Consider the following 17,409-nt stretch of genomic DNA (forward strand, 5'->3'; position numbering starts at 1 on the left):
CATCCTGAATGTTACAGTTCATTTAAAATTAGTATAAAATGGGATGACAGTCAAGTAATGTTCCCCTTTCACGTCCCCTCCCCTCCATGCTTTCCAAGAAGAAGACTCATAAAGCAAGAGAAGACGGAGAACGGATCAGCAGCAGGGACCTCCACTCAGCACATCGAGGGTCTCTGCAAAACGGATGGATTTCAGAGCAGGGTAGCGATGGTCCCAAACCTCCTGGCAGATCTGGTTCCTGCAGCTGCTTCTTGAAGCAGCTTTGCCCCCATTTCACAAGCAGGGAAGCTGAGGCACAGAGAGGGTCCCGACTTGCCGGAGAGCAATTCGGTAGCAAAAGTGGCAGCTCAGGGTGTGGGTCCAGCCCCAGATTTGCTCCAGCAGCAGCCGGTCACTTCACAGCTTCCTCATCCTCTCAGACCAGTAGGCAAAGAAGAAAGAACTGGATCCTGGAGGGTGACATCCACCTCGCACAGTGCACCCTGCTCTGCTCCAGACCCATCACCAGACCTGCAGTGTTCCATGCTCGTCCTGGAAACCTGGGCAGCGGGAAGGAGCTGGAGAGGAGATTTCCTGCAGCACAGGAGGGTGGGAGATGTTTCCATCTCAGCAGGAGCCGTGACTCCCTTTTCGCACAGTTAAAATGAAGGCTGGTGCCAAGTGCTTAGGACTCCAGGGATGCACATCTCTGCTTTCAGCTTGCTCCCAGCCCTCCTGCCAGGAAGACACAGCAATGCATCGCCCAAAGAGCCCGATCCCAGAGAAGAGCCTGCGCCAGGGCTTGCAATCCAAGGAGCTTTGGGACTGCAGGGGGACCTGGCAGCACAGGATCAGCATTCCAGCTTGGCAGCGGATGGCACCTCATTTTCCCAGTGCACAGAGCTTGGCTTGGCAGAGCATCAGGCGAGAGAGGAGCAGATTGAGCAAAACCAGCCTGTGGCCCCATCCAGGCCAAATGCAGATGAAAGCAGCCTGTGTCCTCCGATCCTGCCCTGGAAAACCCCGCCGTGGCAGTGAGCCATTCGCAGAGCCGTCCTGCTCCTCTGGAGCACGGGGAGCCACTCGGCGCTCCTGGATCTCTCCCTGGTGGCTGTTTCCTTCTTCCCTGTCAGCAGAAAAACCCTCCTGCCAAGGGGACCTGCTCCTGCTGCAGCGTTTTTGGAAACCAGTAGCTGCCTTCAATTCGCTTGTCCTTCCTCCTGTCTGTGGGCCCCCCATTTATATCCACCCACTGCAGCTGCTTCCTTCCTACCCTGAGCAATTAGGTGTCTTGTCTTGGTTTAAAAAAAAAAAAGATTTCCTGGTTGTCTTTGCCTTCACTGCTCATCCACAAGCATCTTGTGGATGAGTCCTTTCCTTGCGTCAGTCCTGCGAAAGGCAGGAATCCTCCCAGGCCAGGAGGATTTAATCTAGTGGTCAGCCAGAGACCAGAGAACTACCAAATGAGAAAGGATAAGGCGGACAGCCCCATAATCCTGATTTAGAGAGGTTTGTTTGAGGAAAAAAAAAAAAAAGGTTTTGCACAAAATAAAAGAGGTTTATACCAAAAAAAAAATCTGGATGGAGTGAATCCAGCCAGCTGGATGCCCTCTCCTACCCGCTGGGCAGAAGCGCATGGCAGATGCTGCGAACAGGGACCTTGCTCATGGGCCGCTGCTTCATGGAGAACGTGTTGGCCGGGCTCTGAGCGCCTGTCCAGGAGTGACGTGTCACATTGAGCACTAAATACTGCCTTACACAAAGGGCCTGCAGTGCCATGGGCCTCAGGGGAGACCTGGAAGGGGGTCCAGTTTCAGTCACATGTAAGGCGTTGTTGACTCCAGACCTTCGAGTCGAAGGAACTCATAAATCTCATATGAGCTTTTAGGAGCAAACTCTGGGCAACTGCTGGAAATCACGGGAGGAAAATGCAGGGTTCCCAGACAGCAGCTGGTGAGATGTGCAAGGAGCTGGGAAACAAGGTGACAGGAGAGCCCTAAACCAGATCTCTCATGTCCTAACCAGGAGACACTTTTGGCTTCTCCCTGCCTGGTCTTTCCAGCCCCACGAGCTCCCCTTCCCTAGACCTGGCTCTACTTGCTCTGCTGGCTGCAAACTAGCCCCAGACACAGCCGTGCTGACATCCCAGCCAAGGCCAAGCCTGGTTTCCATCTGCGGCCCCTGTAGAAGCAGCAGGATCTTCCAGCACGCAGCGTGCCAGAGATCAGGTCCTGTCCGGCTAGCACGTCAGCCATGTCCACCCCTGCCTGGATGGAGGTCTCTCTGGGACGGCCACCACAGCCTTGGGCCCCAAATCCCTTGTCACCCACCTCACATACCTACGCACCTCGTTCCATGGCACCGGGCCAAGGTTCTTTTGTGGTCCAAGCTGAGGGCCCCAGTAGCCAAACCCAGGATGGTCCTAGTCAGGGATGTGCAGAGCCACCAGCTCCCATGGGATACTTGGGGACAGCTGGATGGACAAAGCTCTGGGGATGAAGCTCCCTGAGGCCCTGCAGGCCCTTGGTTGGTCATCATGTTACAAAACCTTTGCCTACAAAAATAGACAGTTCCCAAGGTTAAAAATAGAAAAAGAAAAAAGAAATAAAGAAATCTGTTTAAAATCAACCCTCAGGCTCTTCTCTCTGGGCAGGAAGGGCACGAGAGGCGTCTGCTTGTGCGCAGAGCAGGTGATGGGGGCTCCGTGGCAAGTCCATGGTCCAAGCCCCTGCTCCCCCTTGGTCCCCGACATGCCGGCTGGCACAGACGTGGTCTTTAAGGCCTCTTTCGGGACGTTTTGTCCTCCAGCACGTCCGGCCGGTAGAGATACCTCCAAATGGCGTAGTAATGGATACCAGCTCCGATGGCCACGAAGAGGTGCCAGATGGCGTGGGCGAAGGGGATGCGGCCGTCGCTTTTGAAGAAGACCATGCCCAGGCAGTAGAAGAGCCCGCCAGCCACCAGCTCCAGGAGGCCGTCTCTGTTGGGCTGAGAGCAAGCACGGAGGCATCAGCGGGAGCCACACGACCTGCCCCTTCGCTCCTGCCCTGTCCCTGCAGCACGGGCAAGACCGAAGAGCAGCGACAACAGAGAGAGGTGAGCAGACCCCTTGGCTTCCTGTCTCCTGCACCCTCTCCTCCAGCAAGGCAGCATGTGGCTCAGCAGCACGGCTTTGCTGGGACCTTTTCAACACAAGGGCGTCGAGGCAGTAGGTCCACCAGAGAAGCCTGGTGACACACATGGATGTCTGATGGGCACCCAAAACACATGCCGAAGAGAGCCAGGCTGCTGGGCATTGCTTCACCCATCATGCAGCTGCCTCTGGGCTGAACCATACCAGCCCGCAAGCAGCCAGAGACACATCAGCCCAACGGAGACTTGCTCTTCAGGTGTTACGGACCGAAGCAGAGAGCCCAGGTGCTTCCCAGGCTGGGGGTGACTTACCATGGACAGAATGACCAAGGCAGGGAAGAATCCCATGATAATGTAGCACACCAGCTCCACCAGCTTGTACCTGCGATGGAGAGAGACCAGCAGCTTGGAGCACATCCCATAGGCAAGAACCAAACCCCATGGCCCGCAGGCTCTTCTCCGAGGTGCTTTGGTGCACTTGGGGAAGATATTTGGGGCCTTTTTCTGTCTATTTGGTGCCACCCCGTGGAAGAACCACCTCACAGCAGCAGTGTCCTCTTCCCACACCCCAGTCACCAGAGCTGTGGCCTCACCGTCCTCAGTCTGACGAGCAGGATGCAGATGTGCAAGGCCATGGTGCAAGGAAGCCCTGGACTGCCTGCTCTTCAGGACACTGCCAGGAGACCTCAGACCTATCTACCCACCCGTCTATCTCATCTTTCTTGCTCTTTCTTGCTACATTAGGACACTAGGAGAGGCCAGAAGAGTTGCCCGGGACAACGCAACGAGACCACGGGAAGACACTCACCGCTCATGGAAGAAGAAGACGTAGACGGTGCCACCCGAGGCCATGATCCAGATGATCCAGCGCATGTGGGACGCCCAAGGCCCCAGCTCGCGCAGGTTCAGCCTGCAGAACCCGGGCGTGCGGTGAGGTGGTGCGGGGGGACCAGTGATGCAGGGCAGGGGACACTGCCCTCACCCCAGAGCAGAGACGCAAGCAGCCCAACGCGCTGGGGAAGCACCCGCGGCTGCAGCACGGCCCCATCCCCGTGCCTGTCCCCGGGCACTCACCAGGGCGCGTAGGAGGCCGCTATGAAGAAGTAGATGACCATCCTGTCGAACATGTGCAAGCAGTGCTCCACCGTCCTGCGGGACGGACACACGGATGCACGTTAGGGAGCTGCGGGGCCAGCTTGCCCAGCCCTGGTGACGTGGGGTGGGGGACACGAGGCTATGCTCTGGCCATGGGGTTGCTGCAGGCGATGCCGAGGGCACCAAACCCCCCTTCCCGCGCTGTCCTCCTAGGCTAGGGCTGGTGTGAGACACAGCTCATGTCAGCTCCAGTCACTCCATGGTCTCCTTGCTGCTGCAAATGGCCCTGGGGACTTTGACTCCTGTCTTTGGCAGGGGAAGGACTAAGCATTACCCCACAGCACCAAGGATTCAGATCCTCAATTATTTTGGCAGAAATATTTCACTGATTTTTTTTTTTTTTTTTTTTTAGTTTTTAGCAGCCAGGCTACCTGAGGTGCCTCTTCTTCCAGGAGATGGTGTGAAAGATGGTGGAGACGATGAAGAGGCTGGACAAGCCGAAGCCATAGATCCAGGCCGAGATGGTTTCCCAGAGGTCGTCGGAGAGGACATAGAGGATGGAGCTGCCGAGGATGCTGGGCAGGATCCAGAACTGGAAGGGAGAAGCTCTCCTGTCGCTTGCGTGCACCCACCCAACGGCACAATCTGCTCCCTGCCTTTCCGTTTCGGGGAGGGTTTCACTTGGGGCTGAAGCCATCCTGGTAAAGGCTGGGGATAGAGTGTGACAGGGGCTTCCCCTAGTTGGGAGGAGCGTGGGAAGGAGCTCAGCATCCCAGGACAGGTCCCGAGCGCGTTCCCAGGAGCACCACGCCGGCCCTCGCGCCCTGCTCCGCGTCCCCGAGCCCCCTGCACGGCCCTCGTCCCCCCACAGCGGGACCGGCACTCACTGCGTGGGTGGCGCAGTTGGCCGCGTGCTCGTACTCCGTGGGCTGGTACCGCCGGTTGGACGGGACGCGGTGGTTCATGAACCTGCCTCAAGAGAAAGAGGTTTGGGGGAAAACGCTCCTGCGTGGACACTGCATGGGCACTGCTGGGAGCGAGGGAAGGAGCTGGCGCTGCCTGGTGCAGCGGGAGCAGCGGACGCGACTGCAGCAGGCAGGATGCGTGCAAAAGCTGTGGTACGTTCCATTTGGTCAAGGCCAGAAACATTTTATGCCCCAGGAACTGCTGCCCTGGAGAGAAAAGTCTCAATCTATTGGGCTGAGAAGGTGGAGCAGCCCGGCAGCGGGAGCAAGGACAGCGGGATGGGTCAGACTTGCCAGTGGTGACACCAGCAGCTCCCATCCGGCAGTTCCTGTGCTCTCAGCAGCCCAGATGCACACAGGGTAAAGAGGGCTCCCACAGGTGGTTCGGACCTCGCTGTGGCACCGTTTCATAGCCCAGGTACCAGAAAGGGGCTAGGGGAGTTATGAACATGCAAGGCCATCCCCAGCAGGCGGCAGTGACGGCCCGGAGGAGACACCGTCCCCAGCCAGGCTGACGCCTCCACTGCAAACCCGCTTAGCCAAGAGTGAGATCAGGAGGGTCCTGGTCTCTCTGCCCTACCAAGGAAGGGGATATCACTGGCAAAATTCGAGCCGGATGGGTTGCAAACCTGCCGCAGCTCCACAAAGCTGCTCATCCTGGGAAATACAGCACAGTTTTAAGGCAGTTGCTTATTTTTTAGTCTGGCAGTACTTAAATTTGGGGTTGCACCCACCAAAGGCTGTTCACATTTGCTGCCTTTTGCAGCATCCTCATTCCAGGTACCGCACAGCATCCCATGTGCTGGGTACCATACAGCATCCTATGTGCTGGATACCGCACAGCATCCCTCGTGTCAGATCCTGCAGAGCATCCCCTCGTGCCGGGTATTACACAGCAACCCCTCATGCTGGGTACTACACAGCATCCCTTGTACCAAGTATTACACAGCATCCCATGTGCCAGGTATCACCTTGCATCCCCAGGACCCCCATTAGGCCAGGGTGCTCCTCCAGGCCCTGGGGACTTTATACCCTCCTAAACAAGGATCCATCCAGCTGCAGCAGGACATCACTCAGCCCTAGGGCCAGGCTCCCTCTTGGGGCATCAGGGACCTGGAGACTGTTCAGAGGCTGGGACGGGCGCATTCTTGGGAACAATATCCCTCCCGCTGGAGGACATTGCTCTCCTAGCGTTGCCAGGCGACCGTCCCCAGCTCCCCTTCACTTTCTTTTCCCTTTTAATAATTATCAGCAGGAAAAAAAGGGAAAAAAGAAAAGGCCCCGCAGCCCAGACGCCCTGTGTGACGTCGTGGTTGCTGCGGAAACGCGCAGGAGGCCTTTGCCTTTAATTTATTTATTTTAACAAAGCCTCGCTCTGTCTCCCCTGCCATTCTGGCCCTAACAATTGTTATTGCTATTAGCAGTAGTAATAATAAGGCCAAGGGAAGCCAGTTCCCACAGCCTCGCAGGGCCGAGGGGCACCCGGCCGCCCGCGGGGATTTTTCCATGCAGGAACACGGGCAGGGGTCGGGTGGCTGCTTTTTCCCACCTGGACACCAGGCTGCAGGAAGGGGCAGAGTGGAGAGTGCAGCTCCCTCCCGCTGCTTCCCGAGTGCATCCCAGAGTCATCAGGCCTCTTCTTTGTGGCGCCCAAATAGAGATGCCCGGCTGTGGTTTTGGGATGCCACTGTCCCCACTGCCAGGACCATGCAGGGCAGGAATGATGCAAAAGCCCGCTTTTCCAGGAGGGGGAAACAACGTTAAAAAAATCCCATTATTTCAGTTGCCCAGAGTATCTCTTTTTGACATGTGCGAAAGACTTTTCTCCTTTTCCTGCCTCATTTTCTAATAAGCATAAAGGGAATTGGATTCTCTTCTCCCTTGGACTGCTTTTCTCTTTGAATCTGCAGCCGGGATTCCCTTTGGATTTACAAGTCCCAGGAGCATCCTGCATTAGCACTGCTGCTGGCGGGGGAACATGGAGGTTCCCTGGCCTGTGTTGCCACAAGTGGCCTGGGTGCTTTGATGCATTTTATCAAATAAGTTATAAATTAGCATCTGAATGGCATTTATGGGTTTCAAACCTCCTGCATTAGGGCAACACGAGTCTGCTCATTCACTCTCCTAGGGCCAGGTACTGCACAGCATCCCTCATGCCAGGTAGGAGGATGCGCCTTTAACGTGTCCCCGCTTATTGATGAAAAGCGCACGAAGTCCCCAAACATGGACAGGGTTATTAACTGCAGCCCCGGGGCTCTCGCAGCCCTTCTGGTGCCTGCTTTGCCCTGGCCCCTTTCCCAGGGAGGGAGATTGCAAAGGGCCCGTTCCCAGCTCCGTCTGGGAAACAAAGAGCCCCTTGTCCCAGGGAGCCCGGGAAAGCGCCGCACTGACTTCCCAGGCTTGTTCCTTTCTCCTTCTCTTTCTCCCACTCTGCTTTTCCATAGGATTGTTTTGGGAGTCTTTCCTTTCTATCTTTTTTTTTTTTAGGGCTTTTATCCAAGAACAAAGTTCTGACCTCAAATTCACACAGATCTGCAAACTGCCTCCTGGCTCTTGCTTTGCTGGGGGTAGCAAGAGAAGGTGGAAAGAGCATGGAAGTAAAATATTCCTTGAGACAACCCCTGTGCAAGCATCAGAGCACCCAGGCTCTCCCCGGCGCCTGGGGACCTGCAAACCAGGACCGCGTGCACTCGTGTGCGTATGATAGATACATGTGAAAATCCTGGGATCCAAAGGCTAGAAAGAGCCACAAAGGAAGGAAATGCAAACTAGTAAATGAACATCCAGCTCCTGTGCGGGGTTTGGCTGAGGAGGGTGTGTTTTTAGGGCTGAATAAAGTTGGGGCTGCAGCTGAAGGCAGCCTGGGAGGAGATGACATGTCAGGAATCATCTCCAGGTGATACAAATCCCCCTAGACTGGTTAATCCTCAGAGGTTTCAGCTGTGGATGAGATAGAAAAGGACCAGGTTAAAGTGAGGTCTCACCTAATGTCTTGGGGAGCAGGAGTGCAGGTGGATGTCTCTAGACAGGCCCTGCCCTGGATTTCCTGCTCACTGCTCTGTAATGCTTTGGCATTTGGCTGCAAATTTAGAGGATTTATTTGTCTCCTTATGCTGTGTGTGTGATAACTGCTTTTAAAACAGTAGTCTGTGGAAGAAGTGGTGACCTTTGAGAAGCAATGGAGAAAGCACAAGCCTCTGGTGGGGCTGACCTGCCATAGTGGTAAGTCCTGCTGTGGCCTTTCTGGCCTCCTGGTCCTGTGCAGTAATGTAAGGCTTGAGAGTGTCTGTGTTGCAATGCTCTGAGGTGAGTGACCTGGAGGACATGTCCCTGCAGGGCAGGATGGCTCCTAGACTCGTGTGCTTGAGGATCCTACTGTACCCTCCCTGAAAAGCAATGTATGTCTTCATAAAGCTGGAAGCATCTCTGCACCATGGCAGCTTTCCTGCCTCTGTGCCACCCTGTAGAGCCCCTCCATGCTGCAGCCTAGTGCAGGGACTGGCTTTGCCCTCACAAGCCCTGGCAATGCCACCCAGCCCAGCAATGGTGACACTTGAGTCTCGGTTGTGCTCTCGTGTGATGAGCTGCCATAGATGCTCCTGTAAATGGGAGCTTGGTATATGCTCTGCTTTTGACTTGTAATCTGATAATGCTCCAGTTCTGCTCCCTGCTAATAGGATTCATCCTCTCAGTCTCTCCTGTGCCTTGTAGTTAGCTCAGCCCTGGGGAGCTGGGTGTCATCGGTAGGGAGCAGTGCCCCAAATGCAGCCCCTGCATGGGGCAAGTTACCCAGGCAGAGTGAGATGGTCAGCAAGGATGTGCTTGTGGCCTTCTTGAGCTTGGACTTCACATCTGCAACTTGATGACATGGGAAAGGCCTGGCAGTTTTCCCCCACCAAACTCTTTGTAGCTCTCTTTGTAGAGCCCCCAGACTCTGCAGTACCACAGTGCCACCTTTTCTAGACCTGGAGTGCCCCAGCAATCCTGCTTTTCCTTCCTGCCCACCACACCAGAATGTTTTTCCCTTGGAAAGCACAAAAGGAAAGGCTTGAGCTACCACTGCCCAGCACTGCCATCTGCGAGGCCACCCACTCAGGCATGTGTGTGGAAACGTGGTACCCCATTAAAGGAGAGCTGAAGCCTCTATTTCCATGGCCACCTCTTGGTGTGTGTTCCTACATGAACATATGGTGCTCCAGGTTTGGAAAGATGAGCTCTGTGTGCTGTAAGCTTGTAAGTGAGCTCCCTGTGCCTCCCAGGCAGCCACAGCAAGGCAGCTCTGTTGCTCTTTTGCCTTCATTCCAGCCCATGTTGCAATAAGGTTAAAGAAGCAGGACAACCCACTGTCATCTTTTCTACTGCTTTCAGCATTATGCAAAGGCTGCCAACTTGGATAGGGAGCAAGGGAGGCAGGAAACTGAAAGTCTCTTCATCTGGAATAGCCTTTCTCACCCCTTGAGGGTAAACTAGAGGATCCCCAGGTCTCTAGGTAACCAGCACAGAAGCTGATGATGTTCCTCTTTGACAAAGCAAATCCAAATGGACTGCAGCTTAATTGCCCCATCCCTATTTTGCTTGTTTCCAGACCTCTGCCACATGCAGATGTGCTGGGCTGGTCACAAACCACCTCCTGGCATTATACAGTCTGCACAGCACGGGCTGAGAAATGCTGAGCAGCATCACTTGACTTCTTAGGGATGTTCCTCTGTGTTCTGCTGTCTGTGCTGTGCCCAGCTAGAGGAGATCCCTGTCCTGACTTGTCCTTGTCAGTGACAGACAGGAGTGTTGCATATTAATGGCTATGTTTTTTATGGAAAGGCCTTAGTCCTGGGGTTGGAGGGAGCAGGCTTCTCAAAACCCTAGGGCTACGGAGCCCTTCCAGGCTCCATCTAAAGTTGAAACAGGCTCCTTTATGCAGCAGAGCTGCTGCTCCAGAGCAAGTTGTGAGTGGAGTGGTGTGAAAGGGGATTTTGGCAAGCTCGGGGCTAAGGTGAGGTATTTGGTCAGAGAGAGATGACTAAAGAGGAGTAATGGTATGTGCTGCTGCTCATCTCTCATGGGTGCAGGAAAATGGATTTTTCCCATCTTATAAATCAACACATCTATACCCAGGGGTACACCAGACTCACATTATCTCACACCCAAACAGAGACAACCTTGGAAGCCTCCGAGTAAGGCCTGCAGGCACAGACCACCCCATGTCTGTGGAAGCCCATGTAACCCTGGTGGGGTTTAGCTGTTGGGAGGGAAATTCAGCAGGTGATTTGCAGCAGGATTATATCAGTCTCTATTCCCACTCATTTGTAGGGATACTTATTTGGCTCCCCAGCAGGGTTTCTGCTGTTTGTGCAGATGGTATCTCTAACTCTTCCAAGGCAATGCATGACCCTGCAATAGCAGTAGATCAGATTGTTTATTCACAGCAGATGGGATTGGTGAGTGCTTCCCAAATTATTTTCTGAGTTGGGACTTCTTGTTTCATTTGGTACTCATGAGACCTCCAACAGCAGCTGATTAGTCACACAGTGACTCTGATGTCCCAGGTGTTCTGCAAATGCTAAGAGGACTGTTTCCAAAGCCAAAAAATCTCTATTCATTATTTGCTTGTTTGAAAAGTTCATGCTGCTTGATGCCCTGTCTGCATTTGTTACAAGTACAGAAGTTGGTGAGACAAATTCTGAGCTTAAACCTGCTTTAAACCTGTTGTGACATTCCCCAGAAGACAGGAAAGTGAGCTCAGCTGCTTGCTGGGGGCTGTGCACTCTCCATCAAGGCCTCTGGCATTACTGCTGGACCTTCCTAATGCTTTACACCCAGGTTGTCCATAGCCCTAGGCAGCTCTTTTAAAGTCCTGCCCATAGCGGGGACCAGAATCTGGCTCAAATTCTTGAGGGGAGATCCCTCGTTCCCTCTAGCCAGCAATGTGCTCTAAGGATCAGGTGCTTCCAGGTTTAGAGCCCTTATTTAGACCTGATTTCCACCACTGCTGCTAACCCACATGAGCAGATTGCTCCATTTCCCAGGGCTGGAGTCTCCCCATAGCATCCCCTCGGAGGCAAGGTCTCATTTAGGATCTCTGCAAGCTACTGAAATACAAACAGTTTCTCAGTCATTCAGCAAATGTCTACGGACAACAAATGCAAAGAGAATCAGCTGTTTCACAGCCCAGGAAAGCAGATGAAATGATTTTAATTAGTAATATTCACAGCCCATAGTGGGGCTATCTCTAATGCTATGATAGCAGTCAGTGTTGACTGCAGCAGAGGAGGAAGCCAAGCATGGAGGTTACTATTTACTTCTGCCTTGCTGATGTCTCTCTGCGTAAAATCCTTTCACCAGCAGGAACAAACATGTGCTGTAAACTTGAGCCGGGACACCAACTTTGGTCTAAACTTTGCTGAACTTCAGGATTGCTCAGCTAGCTGACTCCTGAGGCATGCACTAGGAATAAACATAACGCTCCCAGGATTTTCTTTTTGTCACGAGAACCTGCACTACGTCACACTGAGCCCCTCTGGACTATGTGAGTTGTGTAAAAATACTGAGGTTCAAGCTCTGCTTATGCCTGGTAAATGCCAAAGGGAGACATGAAGCATGAGTATATGCAGTCCTGTTTCCTCTGCAGCTTTTAGCTGTTCTGATCCAAATGGAACAAATTCGTCCATCAAATCCAACTCCTTTTCATAGTTCTAAATGTTCTCAGAAAACCCCTTATTGCTCTTGCAACCAGGTCTTGCTCTTTCCCATTTTCCATAGGAGCAGCGGGTGGTTTGCTGACTTTGTCACCTGGTTGAGGGTGTGGAAAGAGCTGACTGAGGGAAGGCGATCCAGGAGCTGCAGTCGTGCCAGGCCCTTGCAGACGGGCTCTGGCAGTGCCCAGCTTCTTGCAGGCGCTGCCTGCTGGTTTGGATTTCCCAGGCATCGCATTGGCTGCTGTCTCACAGAGGCCATAGTGAGCTGTGCCAAAAAATCACATCAGGCTGATATCCAATACCAGTGGCAAGAGGGAAAAGACCATTGTGCATATGTTTTCCTGCCAAGGAGGAGGCAGCCCTGGGAGCAAGGCTCAGGGCTTGCTATAGCCACTGCTGTGCGCTTCCATGGATGGCCTCCACTTGAGACCCCATGCCTTGTCCCCTCTGGGTCTCCCAGCGAGGGTATATGGGCAGTTTAAGGAAATGTCTCCTCTCCAGTGGGCTATGCAAGTTCTGTTCTGAGTGCTTGCTTGCTGCCAGCTACCTGGCTGCAAGGATGACTGCATGTTGGGCATCTAGACTGCATGAGATGAGATCTATCCATGTTGTATTGAAAGGACAATGGAGTCAAATTAGCATCACAGATTAGGCAATATCCAATCATTTGGTGAGATCAAATGATCTCTCAGATTTTTATTGGATGTTTTTAGGGGCCTTTTGTGGCCTCCTGTCCGTCAGAGTTTTCCCAGAGGCTGGTCCTGGGCAGCACTGGGCTATGCTGCCTGCAGGGACATCGTCCTCATTGCCCCAGAGGGATAGGGCAGCTGGACCTCCTTGAAAGGGATCCACTAAGAACTGTATTTCTAGTGGCTCTGGGCCACAGTCTCAGCGCTTAGAGCATTTCCCTTCTCACTGTTTCATCCTACTCAGGCTGTGGGGGAAGGAGAGCTCTTGGAAAGCATCTCGGAGCATGTGGGAGCTGGCGAGGGCTGATCATGCTTTCTTTGCAGAGCAATCAGGGAGCAAGTCTTCCCAATCCAGTAACTAGAGAGCAGGAGCTAGAATGGGGCTGTCACCCTGCTGCTGCTTTGTTTTTCTTGTTTGGGATCTGGGTATTCCAATGCTTTCTCTCCCATCTGTTCCTGCTGTCCCTGTGGGCTCTTGGACATGCTGATTCTCCTTTCCTCCCTCAGCCTCTCCGAGCAGGAGAGGCCAGAGCCTCTGCCTACTCCATAACTAGGTGTGCTGGGAGGTCTTCCCACTGTCCTTCCCCAGAATCAGAAGATCTGCCTTGGAGGAAACATGATGTTTGAATTTCCATCAGCTCACACTGGGGAGGAGGTGGTGCAGGCACTGGGCTGGCAAGGACAAGCCAGCTCCTAAAGGTGGGAGAGCCAGACCTGGCTCCATGCACCTGTGAAGGTCTTGGCTCTCTAACCCCCATCCTGGCTGGGAAATTCATGACAGCTTTCTTGGCTGCTCATCTTTTCCTTGCTATTCTGTGCAGGGCAAGACAGGCAAATGCAGTAAGATTTAGAGCTCTTTACTTGCATAAATCAAATCTTGAATCTATCAGTTAATTGCAATGATTCAGTGCCCTGCACAGCCCACGGCTCCTGGCAGACCCCTCTCCGCTGCTGAGGCTGGTGAAGCTGGCCAGAGACACCAGCTCCCTGTCTAATCATGTTTTCCCTCAATTACAGTTCTTGATGACTAAAGTCCAGGAAACCCTTCATGCCCCCACAGGGGGATTTGGGATAAGCAGCAGCTGGATGCCAGCGATGCGGGCAGGAGGCAGCGGACCCCTCCTGAATCCTGAGTAACAAGGAGCCAAAGCGGTGCTGGAGGCAGCAGTGACGTGGAAGGAGCTATCGGTTACCAGGCTGGTGTAACTTAGCTGATGAGCTCCCGTGATGGAGATGCGCAACTGGCACCACTCTGTTAATGAGGGAATGTGGAAATGAGCACCGCTTTTATAGTGAGTAAGGAAGGGGATGAGGGCAGGGGCAAAGGCTTAATGAGGAAGAACTAATGGAGGTGGCCAGATGAAGCAAGAGAAGCTTTTTAACTCCCTTTGCCTATGGAGCAGTTGCTGGCAGAGGAGCAGAGGCTCCAAAGAAGGGGATGCCAGATCCACCACTGCTTGCTCCCACCAACCTGAACCCCTCAAACGCATCACGGTGCATCAGTATTTCCCACTTGCTATGGTGACATGTCCCCTCCAGTTCCTTCCCGTCCACCCCAGCGATGACGCCGCATCTCCAAACTACAAAGCCAAGCTGGGAGGCATCCAGGGACATCCTCATGCCCCTTCAACCCCGAGTTTTCTCCTGGCAGCCCACAAAATGCTCCTGCATTGATTACTGCCCTTTTATCTCTTCTTTCAAAGCTTGGTGCCTTCATTGCAGCTTTTGCCCAACAGGTCTTTCATCATGCTGCTGCGTTTTATTTATTCCTTTTGGTGTGCCTATTGATGGCTAAACTCCACCTTTCTTGGTCCTCATTTGAAGTCAGAGAAAATGACATTAAAAATGGAGTTCTTCCTGTTTTTTTTTTTCTACTGCAAGAAAAAACTATCCGTTATTTTCTCTTATTTTGCAGAACTGAGGAGGGCTACAAGCACCATCCTCCTCCAAAAAGATGCAGCAAGGTGCTTTGACTGCCTTCCTGCAAAGCCTAGCTATTTCTGTAGCTGTCTGAAGAGCCTGTGGCAACGTGTGCCTGGGCAAGGGTGGGCGCGATGTCCCCCAGCTCATCCTGGGCATGGGAGCTCCCTGCAGGGAGGAAAGCCTGTGCGGGAAGCCCCGGGAAGAAGCAGGATTAGCTGAGAGCTATTTTTGAGCAATAAGCTAAGAGGATCTCTTGGGCAGTGGAGAAGCTCTGGGTTAGTGTCACGTGCTGACAAGGCATTGGCTGGCCGGGGACCTCATGGTGGCACCCCTGTCCCCTCTATGCCAGGTGTCCCTATGGCTGTTTGTCTTCTGTTCTCACATCACCCAGCTATTCTCCTCTGTCTGGTTTTCCCCATCTCACAGCAGGGAAGATGGCTCAGAACCATGCTGTAAAGAAGAGAAAAACAGCACAGAGGGTCCCCATTTTGGAAAAGAGGCAAATTTTCTTCCTCTCCTGCTTTGTCTGCAGCCTTCCAAAAGCTTCCTGGAGTCATCCAAGGTTGCACCCAGTGGTCTGATTCTCATATCTTCAACTGTTCTCATCCAGGGAGAGGTGGAAAGTGTCAGGATCACAGCATCCTTTGTGTGCTCCACAATGCAAAGCTCTGCGGCTTTGGGTAGAAATTGAAAGATGTGGCTCATGGAGGGGTTTTGCCAGGGGAGCACTGACATGGGAGGTAACTTCTGCTCTGCCACCAAGCTTCCAAAGCACCTTTGTGCTCCTGCTGAAAAGGGAATGGACAGTTTTCCTCCTGTTTTGGGCATCAAAGCTTCATTCTGCTCTCACCTCTCCCTGGCCCTGTCCTGTGCACAACAGCTGAGAGGAAAAAGTGTTGAGTTTTCTGTGTTTTCACGAGCTTGTGTTATGCAGCAGTTGTACGTGATGCTTATTAACTTGTCTCCCCCAGGTACAGGTAATTTGGAGAATGCTACAGCGTAACACTGGTTATTGAGCAGGAATACCCTGCTTTCAGATAGCCTCTGGAGGTGCAAGCAAGGATTTTCTCCATGGGATACCTGGAAGCAAGGGAGCAGGTGTGTTGAGCACAAGAAGGAGGTCACCAGCAATGCTGCTCTTAAGCCACCCCAGGTAACTGTGTCCCAAGGATGCTCCCGCCCAGGGCAAGAGAAGAAGCACCGTTAACACTCTCGGTCCTCTCCAGACCTATATCTTTGCCTCTAACCCCAGCTGCGGGGACTGCTTCAAGCCTGACCTCCACTGAAGGGGAGCTCTGAGTGCCACCTGGCAGAGCACGAGCTAGCTGAGCCTCTCTGCAGTGACAAAAACCTCCCCACTGCTGTCACCGGAGGGGACATGACAGAGGCTGAACCCTTCTGAGCAGATACTGCAAGGATCTTGGAAAGCAGCAAAATGCCAGGCTTGCTCATTGCCACGGTCTCTAGATCTGTCAGCAAAACCCGACATAGGTGCAAAACTGCTATGAGCTCTCTTAAACAGCCCCGTGTCCCTTTCCTGCAGCATCCCTTGGCTATAGCCTATGCCAAGGATTCTGCTTTCACACTCACCCTTCACCAAGGTATGTGGGGCAGCTCCTGGCCCTGTTGGTGGCACCAGCTCACCAACGCTACCTGCACCTGAGCCCTGGTGGAGCTGAACAGGCTCCTTGACCTGGCCTGAGCCTTGCTCAGGTTTCCTTGTAAGTAATAGTGCTGCCCTAGCAGTCTGAGCCATTAAGATGTGTCCTGCTCCTCTGGTGGAAACTGTTCCAGTCTGTGTGGGAAGCACCAGATGGTGCTCATGAACTGGTGGGTCTGCAGATGTTGGCAGCTGGGTCTGCCCTCTGTAAGCCCCTATCTATGGGTAGGTCCTGAATGCCACCAGGGTCCTGTCTCTGTGTGTGTGCGCAGAGCGCATGGGTTGAAACATCTCACATCTTGCCCCAGGTGAACTTCAGGTTCAGCACTGGGACTGATAGGGAAATGCCTCTCCCCTATGGAGAGGCTTTGCTCTTGCTGACCCCTGTCAGGACCCAGTTGAAGTTCCTCCCAGAATGTACTGGGAGACAAGTCCAGGACCTATCCTTAAACACAGCACCCGTTTTCATAGAGCTACTCGAGTCAAATACTTTCATTTGAATGGAGGCTTTGGGGGTCAGCGTATCCAAACAGCACCTAAATAACAGAGCACCCTCATCCCTGGTCACTCTTGGCTTGTGCTCTCTACAGAGAGTGAGAGCTCGCAGAGACACAGCCAGGCTGAATCCCTTACGGATGCAGAAAGGCAGGTTGCTTTATCCCCCAAGACAGACTGTGCAAGCGCCTGAGGGTGAAGGGAGCAGCCCGCACCTGCCCTGGGCTCTGAGCAGCCCAGCATCTTTGCAAGGGCCCCAGGTAGCGCTGGGGACTGTCCCGGAGCACTGAACACGGAGCACCCTGAAGGGATGGGACGCGCCAAGCGAAGGGCTTTACCTGGCGTAGCGGGTCTGCTGGAAATCCACCACTCTGGACACGAACATCTCGACGCTGCCATCAGAGCCCAGCGCCGGCCCAGGGCTCGCCGGGGGCAGGACGAGGAGGAGGAGTGGGGATGAAGAGCGAAAACGGCCGGCGCGGCGGCTCCTCGGCGGCGGCTCCGGGAGCCACCGCGGCGGCTCCGTGGGCTCCGGCTTCGCCCCCGCGCGCGGGGACACGCGGAGCAGCCCGCGCCGGGGAGGGGACCCGCCGCGGAGGGAAGGGCAGCGCCGGCCCCCCCGCCCGCCCCCCTGTTGCACAAGAGAATGAGCGGAAACAAAAGCGGCGGGCGGGGAGCGCGGCCGCCCGCTCCGGCGACAACGCTCCGGGACGAGGAGGAGGAGGCAAAGTGAGGAAGGGGGGTGGGGGGAAATCCTGTCCAACTCCGCCCGGCCGCGG

At 53.9% G+C, this 17,409-nt stretch overlaps 1 protein-coding gene across 1 annotated transcript; it reads right to left on the bottom strand.

The window, feature by feature from the left end:
• Positions 1–2,581: 2,581 nt before the first annotated feature.
• Positions 2,582–17,198, bottom strand: MMD2 (monocyte to macrophage differentiation associated 2). Its single transcript, XM_010221149.2, has 7 exons — positions 16,969–17,198; positions 5,094–5,175; positions 4,638–4,798; positions 4,186–4,260; positions 3,920–4,021; positions 3,424–3,493; positions 2,582–2,967 (listed from the first exon to the last, which is right to left on the bottom strand). The coding sequence occupies exons 1-7, from the start codon at positions 17,013–17,015 to the stop codon at positions 2,755–2,757; spliced, it is 750 nt and encodes a 249-aa protein (XP_010219451.2). The 5' UTR covers positions 17,016–17,198; the 3' UTR covers positions 2,582–2,754.
• Between the last annotated feature and the right edge of the window lie 211 nt (positions 17,199–17,409).

This window comes from Tinamus guttatus, unplaced genomic scaffold (assembly GCF_059628265.1).
Source record: "Tinamus guttatus ecotype Peru unplaced genomic scaffold, ASM5962826v1 Tinamus_guttatus_pri_ptg000291l, whole genome shotgun sequence".
In the NCBI taxonomy this organism is placed as follows: Eukaryota; Metazoa; Chordata; class Aves; order Tinamiformes; family Tinamidae; genus Tinamus; species Tinamus guttatus.

Excerpts from the sequence above, each read along its gene's own strand:
- MMD2 (XM_010221149.2), bottom strand. The coding sequence starts at position 17,015 with ATGTTCGTGTCCAGAGTGGTGGATTTCCAGCAGACCCGCTACGCCAG. Across the intron at positions 4,799-5,093 it reads CCAACTGCGCCACCCACGCA|TTCTGGATCCTGCCCAGCAT; the intron begins GTGAGTGCCGGT and ends TCTCCCTTCCAG. Across the intron at positions 4,022-4,185 it reads GCGGCCTCCTACGCGCCCTG|GCTGAACCTGCGCGAGCTGG; the intron begins GTGAGTGCCCGG and ends CGGGTTCTGCAG.